General features: G+C 35.8%; 2 protein-coding genes across 2 annotated transcripts; both read left to right on the top strand.

Annotated features, from left to right (window-relative positions):
• The first annotated feature begins 355 nt into the window (after positions 1–355).
• LOC103408916 (uncharacterized) lies at positions 356–1,582 on the top strand. The gene is made up of 4 exons (XM_029089926.1): positions 356–464; positions 557–804; positions 1,044–1,105; positions 1,288–1,582. Exons 1-4 carry the CDS (start codon positions 356–358, stop codon positions 1,580–1,582), a joined length of 714 nt encoding a protein of 237 aa, XP_028945759.1.
• Positions 1,583–3,227: 1,645 nt separating this feature from the next.
• LOC103434728 (amidase 1-like) lies at positions 3,228–6,807 on the top strand. Its single transcript, XM_070809929.1, has 9 exons — positions 3,228–3,548; positions 4,050–4,202; positions 4,394–4,518; positions 4,593–4,718; positions 5,057–5,239; positions 5,476–5,623; positions 5,744–5,912; positions 6,135–6,269; positions 6,406–6,807. The coding sequence occupies exons 1-9, from the start codon at positions 3,439–3,441 to the stop codon at positions 6,541–6,543; spliced, it is 1,287 nt and encodes a 428-aa protein (XP_070666030.1). The 5' UTR covers positions 3,228–3,438; the 3' UTR covers positions 6,544–6,807.
• The last annotated feature ends 1,419 nt before the right edge of the window (positions 6,808–8,226 follow it).

The following is an 8,226-nucleotide window of genomic DNA, read 5'->3' as shown; positions in this document are numbered from 1 at the left end:
ATACTTATATAAAAAAGTATAATTTATCTTAATGACATGATTTGTCATTAAAATAAACTATATTTAAATAAAACCCATGATTTGTCATTACTTATATTAATGATATTTTACATACAAAAAATTGGTATGGTACATTTTTGACACATTTCGACTTGGAATGTCCACACAGACACCCAAATTGTGATGTACTAGCCGACACTCAGAAGGTGACGAAGTTATAAAATGTAGTGATGTGAAAATTGTGAATAAATTAAAACCTAAAAGTAACTAATTTAGACTGCACATATGAGCAGGATTAAACCCATTTCACACAAATGATGTCAGAGCATAAATAAATTACAATAAAAGAAGAGTAATGACATTTATACTGAAAGGAGAAGTCTCCTACGTAACAGCTTTTACCAACAATCCTCGTCGTCACAAAACCTCTGCCACTAAAATTCCTGGAGGGGCGAAAAACAAGGGTGGATGGGCCTAAAAAATAAAGTTTTGTAAATCGTTTTCGAAAATATGTAACCCCTCGCTGTAAATCGTTTTTTGTTAATGGTATCTGCAGCTTTTTCTTATCAAAGGAGCACAAGCATAGATTGCAGTGTTATTACACTGAACCAGGTTTTGTTCTTCTTGTCATTTTATTGGTTGTGTTGTTTCTCATTTTATATCCCTGAGAAACGCCGTCACTGTTTACATGGTTTCTTAAGTGACATATTTGATGTACCACGGTATCAGAAGTCCCGCAAGTATCTTCAGCCAAACCGCTGGCTCCAAAGTTGGTGGAGAAGGGAAATCCAAGCTCTGGTGCAGGTCTTGACTTCTTCTGCATAAATTTTCTTTCGTGGTGACACGAGGACATTTCAACATCCTACAGAGTTTCATTTTTGTTTCTTTGGCTTGGCAATGAACTGGATCACCTAGTCCAGTTAGCTAAATCATAAAGTTGTGCGTGTGGTCTTTCTTTATCTATGACGACCACAGCAGAACATGCATGTTATAGTTATTCGGGTGACTCTTTATAGCTAACTTGCTTCTGTTGCTGCTTGTAGGAGGAAGATGTTGACATCGTCATGCACCACATACATGGCGTGATTAATTCATCCCTGACGAGGTGATATGTGTTACTCCCTAGATCTTCAATTGAAAAATCGAATAACGTTCCAAAGTTTAGTTCCCGTCTTTAGAGTTCTTTTGGACAAGATATGAGAAAGAACAACATTGAAGTGCTTGAAAACGTGCAAAATTTCAATGAACTCTTTGTTTGAACTTTTACCTGAACCATGCATTTTCAAGGGATGAACAAAAAGGTCGAACGACGGCACCTGAAGAAAAACAAAGAGAATTTCAAGAATCAACCTGTGATGCAGCAGGGCCTTTCCTGGCAGCAAGAACCAATCGGTTTGTAAACGAGGTGGAACTATTTCTTGTTTCGGGTTTGAAAATTGAAGCATACGATGCTGTGTGCATGCAACGCTTAGGTTGGAGTGCTCCGGGAGTAACTACAGAGCCAGCAGAGGTGGAACTCGCCGAGCACAGACCTGTGATCCCTTATTTGTACATATTTTTTTATTCCGACCGCAGCGAATGAAAGTTCGCCTGCATATGTATGGAACTGCCACTTGAAATTTTGTTTCCATTGATAATACAATGGAGTTTTTATCACAAATGGTCCATAAGATTGATCAAACTCATCATTTTGGTCGCTTACTTTCAAAATCAATTAATGTCATCCATTACATTCACTACCCTACATCAATTTGGTCATTCGGTTAAGATTCCTTCACCTATTCTGTTAGTTTGTAAGTGGGACTTACTTTCAAAATCAATTAATGTCGTCCATGATATTCACTACCCCACATCAATTTGGTCATTCCATTAAGATTCCATCAACGTGAAATAGTGACATGTGGATTACACAAAATTAAAGTTTTTATCGCAAATGGTCACTGACATTGGTCCAAACCCTCATTTTGGTCCCTAAGTTTCAAAAATTTATGAATTTGATCCCTGACTTTCACTATCGCACATCAATTTAGTCATTTTGTTTAAATTTCATCAATATGGCTCCACGTGGATTAACTATAAGAATTTTTTTTTTTTTTAAGATTGAACCAACATACGAGTATTCCGCATTGATATTTTTCTCGCATCCCACAACCCCAATTGAAAAAAATTCAATCTAAATTTGATAAAATCGAATCCAAATTCAATTTAAAGTTGATAGGATTATAACCAACTGGAGATAATGAAGAGTAAGTTTAGGAGGCCAAGAACTTTAATAGTGTCATGGTGCCTTTATTTTCTTTTTTAGCATACCTGATGAAGATGACGATAACTCTTTTCTTTCTTTTAGTTTTGGTTTTCAGTCTCTTATTTTACTTTTAATTTTAAATCTTAAAAAAAAAAGTTTCTTATAGTTAATTCACGTGACGTCATATGATTGAATTAGTGGGACAAAGAATATTGACGAAACTTTAACGGAATGATTAAATTAACATGCGGTATTGAAAGTCAATGACCAAATTTATTAATTTTTGAAACTCAGAGACCAAAATGAGAAGTTAGATCAATGTTAGGGATTATTTGCGATAAAAATCCTTATTTTGTGTAATCTACATGTCACAATTTCATTGAAATTGTGGGCCCCGCATATAAACTAACAGAATAGTTAACAAAATCTTAACGGAATGACCAAATTGATATTTGGTAGTGAAGGTTAGAGACAACATTGATTGATTTTGAAAGTGAGGGATCAAAATAATGAGTTTGATCAATCTCAGGGATCCTTTGTGATAAAAACCCTAATACATTGTGTACTTGCGTTGGATCCATAAGCTAAGAAATTCACAATATTTTCATAGAATATGTTTTATTTTTTGGGAAGTGTTATTAACACTCCAAGAATCTTATTCTACACTCCTCAGAAGTGTAGTTTTCTTTCCAAATATAGAAAGTTGGAGTATAGAATGAGATTTTTGGAGAGCCAATAACAATTCCCCTTTTTTTTTAGGGTTTTAGTCAAAATGGTTCCTGACTTTGGCAAAACCCCTCACTTTGATCATGATAATGAAAACCGATAGAAGCGGTCCTTGAATTGTCATTCTTTTTAAGGATATTTTGTCTAATCAACCCATCCACTCAATGATGATATTGACAAATTTTTTAGAGCAAAATAATTTACGGTGGACAAATTTAAAGACCATTTGTATCAATTCTCAGAGTCTAAGGACCATAGTGAGGACTTACTACCTCCAGAATTTCCACTTTGCCCTCACTGACTGAAGTGACCACCTATCAACAACAGATTTTTTTAAGGAATAATCTGTCCTTGCATTTGAATAGGATCATCGTATGATTGATGAGTGGAGAGCTATTCACTTCTGTCGTCAAATGTGGAGCAGCTGCTGAAGCTGAGATTATCTGAGACAGCAGTGGCAGAGAGAGATGGCGATAGACTCAGATCATGGAGCTTTCGTGGAGAAATTCCTTCTCCGACCGCCGTCTTCATCACATGACCTTCCTCTGAGTGGCCTCACCTTTGCTGTTAAAGACATGTGAGAGCTACTCTCTTAAATTTTCCTCAATTATATCACTCTTCTATTTGGTGGATGCTTTAAATTTTGTAGTGTTATACTTAAAATTCATATGCTTTTGTGCTTATTTGCTGATTTCGGATTTGGGTTCAATCAGTTGTCTCCAAGAACCCAATTTTGTGTGTTGTTTCTGTGATTGGGCGTTTCTTCATTTGAGAATGACTAAAAACACTTACAGAAAAAAAAGTTCAAATGTTTTTTTTCTGAAGCACTTGAATTTTTAATGAAACTTTGTGGTGGATTTACTTCTACTAAAGTAAAAATACTTCCAGCAAAAGCACTTATGATGAGAAGTGCTTTTTCAGAGAAGCGTTTTAATAAATCTTCATGCTTTGTGTGGTTTTATGTGTGCTTGTGGAACCATGATGGTGAACTTCAGGGTGTTGAATTGTGCAATTTTTTTCATGTGTGTGTAAAAGCCAAAACATTTTTGTGTTCACTGAAATTTGAACTTGGAGGCAGATTTGATGTGGCTGGACGTGTGACTGGGTTTGGGAATCCTGATTGGGCGAGGACTCACCCGGCTGCTGAATCAACAGCTCCGGCTGTTTCAGCAATATTGAGTGGAGGTGCCACAAGTATTGGTATAACTGTCATGGATGAAATGGCATACTGGTTAGTACAAAGAGGCCTTGTCTTACTTCACATGCTTAAACTTGCATTACTGTTTTGTTCCCAAAAATTTTGACAAATGATTGATCGCTACAAGTCTCTTTTCGTGGTAAAAGTATTTATATAATGATTTTGGACATTCGAAAATCACTCGACAGAAAACGCCCTTGAATTTTGCACTGTGTTGTTGGCAGTATGAATGGAGAGAACAAGCATTATGGCACACCCAGAAATCCGTGCGCTCCAGATAGGGTGCCTGGAGGCTCTTCTAGCGGTTCTGCTGTTGCCGTAGCTGTAGGCCTCGCAGATTTTTCCTTAGGTAAGTTATTCCTAGTGTGCTTTTGTTGTTTTCTTGCTTCTTTATGTTGAAGCACAAGACCCTCACTTTTTCAGGAACTGACACTGGAGGAAGTGTAAGAATTCCTGCGTCGCATTGTGGAATTTTTGGGTTTCGGCCATCTCATGGTGTCATTTCTACTTCTGGAGTTACTCCTCTGGCACAAAGTTTCGATACAGTGGGTGAGAAATCAATGACATTTTATATTGCAGACTGGCTTAGGAAATAGATTTCTGGTCGTGACAAAAAAAAGGTCATGTTTTCGGTTTTTTCCCCTTGATTTTATGTAACAGGAAATATCTCTCTTTATTTCTAGAAAGTAGCTAACTTCCTCCGCTTCAATGATTCATATGCCATCCGTGCATTCTGCATCTTTGTTGATTATTACTCGTGACACTTCTGTGTTTAAGTTTTTCTGCAATTGGAACTATAGTACTTCGAAAGCTTTACCTATGTGAATGATCTATCTAGCACTCTAAGCAATCGGAAACCATCCTTTTGACACTAACTTCTGATATAGGATGGTTTGCAAGGAATCCTGCGATTTTGAATAGAGTTGGACGAGTGTTACTCCAATTGCCTGATACGGGTCCTGTCGTACCCACTCAGTTAATCATCGCAGAAGACTGTTTCCAGATTTCAAGTGTTCCAAGCAGTCGAGTGAAACAAGTACTTGTTGAGTCAGTTGAGAAGTTATTTGGGGGTAAGTGATTTGACCGTATTCATCTGTTTCATCTCTAGCTGTAAGTATTTTGATTGACATGAATCGAGTCCAATTTATAATTCCCCCACGTTTTAAGACACAAATTGGCCATTATGTTCAATAGACAGATTATTAACTGAAAATTAATCAATTAATTAAATTGGGTCTCCTGCTGAGATAGTGACAAGCTCACAACATGGAAAGAAGAAGCTCACTCGTTATATCTGCAAATGCAGGTCAAGTTATAAAACATGCTAACCTCGGGGATGTTGTCAAGGACAAAGTTCCAAGCTTGAACTCTTTCTTGGATAAAGGAAATCCAAGTGAAGAGTACATTATACCGTCTTTGGCAGCCCTATCAACCGCCTTTCATCTTCTCGCAAGGTGCTGATTTGGTGGACTTGAATATGAGTGTGATAATTTCTGCATCTTCACCTTGATTAACAAAATTTAAATTTGTCGTACATAATGAATTCCAAATTTATTATTTGGTTGATAGAATAGGTATGAATTCAAGAGCAACCATGGTGAATGGGTTAGTACAGTCAGACCTGACTTAGGTCCCGGGATAGGAGAACGTATATGGGCAGCCGTTCGGTCAACAGATGAAAATGTCGATGTTTGTCACTCCGTGATGACTGAATTGCGTGCTGCTCTTACTGAACTTCTCGGGGTACTCTCTCTCTCTCTCTCTCTCACATCTTTGCACACGCTAAAGTTCATTTTAGGAATCCGTCACTTCATATCAAACGAGTTCGTTTTGTTAGAGTAGAGAGACTGACAAACTGTTATTTGTTAGCATCTTCCTTCCTTTTGCTCTTAAAACGAAACTTTTAGCAGAAGAAATACTGTCTCTGATGAATACGTAACACAATCTCTTTGAATTACTCATCAGGATTTCGGTGTCCTCGCAATGCCTACAGTTCCAGGGGATCCACCAAAGCTGCAAACAGATCCTAGTATACTGGACGCTTTTCGTGCCCGGGCTTTCAGCTTCCAATCCATTGCCGTAGTTTCCGGATTCTGCCAGGTTTTTAAGCCCTCTATCTATCTCTACCTCTCCCTCCCCCTTTCCATGTTTGTATACGACATGTTACAATCTTTTTCTTCGTCATTGACTGCAAGTATCTTGCGAAAGTTAGTAACTTATTTCTACGTATTTGCAGGTGAGTATACCACTAGGGATGTGCGATAACCTACCTGTTTCAGTTTCCTTGCTGGCAAAGCATGGCTCGGATGGATTCCTGCTCAATCTTGTGGAGACTCTTTACGGCACTCTCAAAGAACACGCCGGGAAGTTGTGAATGTTGACTACAAGATTTTGAGTTGCAGATTCTGATAATCTTTTCCTAATACATGTGCTTGTAAGTTCTGCTAGTTTGGTGTTGTTATGTTTTGTTTTTTTTTTTTTTTAAATTGTTTCTGCAGTATTTTGAGAATAAACAGTTGTAAAATAAAGTTGTTGAGCGTTTGATAAACTTTTATTGTAAAAGTGCTTGTAAAAAAATAAAACAGTATCTGAGTGTTTTGTAAACTTTTATATATATAATTGATGTGAATTTGTTAAATACTAAAAATGATATGACATTTAATGTGATATAATAATTGCCAAAGAGAATATTGCACGGACAACGATTGTTATTTTGTAAAATATGCAGTTGCCATTTGAAAATTTCATTAAATTCTCACTGTTCACCATGCTTAGAAATTTTTAGAAACATAGTAGACCCTGCTTCTGCTTTTCTTTACTTTTCTGTTGTCATTGACAACAATTTTTTAAATAAGCACTTTTTTTTTTGGTACCAAATACATTTGATGTTCCAGATTTTTTCATAAGCTGTTTTTTATAAAAGAACCACAATCCCAAATCAGTCATAAGGTTTAAAATAGATAGGAATTTTCCTCGTTTTATCCTTGTGTATGGTCCATGAGCAAGCTATCAAGCTTATATATTAGCTTTAATTGTAGAGGAAATTGTAGCAATAATTTCTCAACTTTAACTTAATAGGAGCAACGATCCATCAACTAAAAATTCATTAACATTGGTCTCTAAACTCATCAAAACGTGCAGATATGATTTTTTTTTTTTGTCAACTACATTAGAACTTATGCCAAAATAAGTCACATGCTATGCACATGAGGCCAAATTAAGGGGCAAATATGAAAAATCAAATAAGAAAAATTGTATCAATGGTCCCTCAATTTTAATCCAATTGAAACCTTGTTGGTTTTCAGTTTTTTATTGAAGTTCCTGAAATTAATACAATAATAAATTTCTATGTAGGTTATTATAATTTCAAATTAAAATTTGATATTTTGATATTTTTAGTTACTTGTATTAATGAGATTTTAGATAAAATTCATGATTTGTGGGATTGAAAATATAAAAAAATAAATTATACTTATATAAAAAAGTATAATTTATCTTAATGACATGATTTGTCATTAAAATAAACTATATTTAAATAAAACCCATGATTTGTCATTACTTATATTAATGATATTTTACATACAAAAAATTGGTAGCCTTTATATGGTACATTTTTGACACATTCCGACTCGGAATGTCCACGCAGACACCCAAATCGTGATGTACTAGCCGACACTCAGAGGTGACGAAGCCATAAAATGTAGTGAAGTGAAAATTGTGAATAAATTAAAACCTAAAAGTAACTAATTTAGACTGCGCATATGAGCGGGATTGAACCCATTTCACACAAATGATGTCAGAGCATAAATAAATTACAATAAAAGAAGAGTAATGACATTTATACTGAAAGGAGAAGTCTCCTACATAACAGCTTTTACCAACAATCCTCGTCGTCACAAAACCTCTGCCACTAAAATTCCTGGAGGGGAGAAAAACAAGGGTGGATAGGCCTGAAAAATAAAGTTTTGTAAATCGTTTTCGAAAATATGTAACCCTCTTTGTAAATCGTTTTTTGTTAATGGTATCTGCAGCTTTTTCTTATCAAAGGAGCACAAGC

Source organism: Malus domestica, chromosome 12, assembly GCF_042453785.1.
Source record: "Malus domestica chromosome 12, GDT2T_hap1".
Lineage (NCBI taxonomy): Eukaryota > Viridiplantae > Streptophyta > Magnoliopsida > Rosales > Rosaceae > Malus > Malus domestica.
Note: the sequence above shows the minus strand (reverse complement) of the source record. Positions and strands in the feature narration are given on the sequence as shown.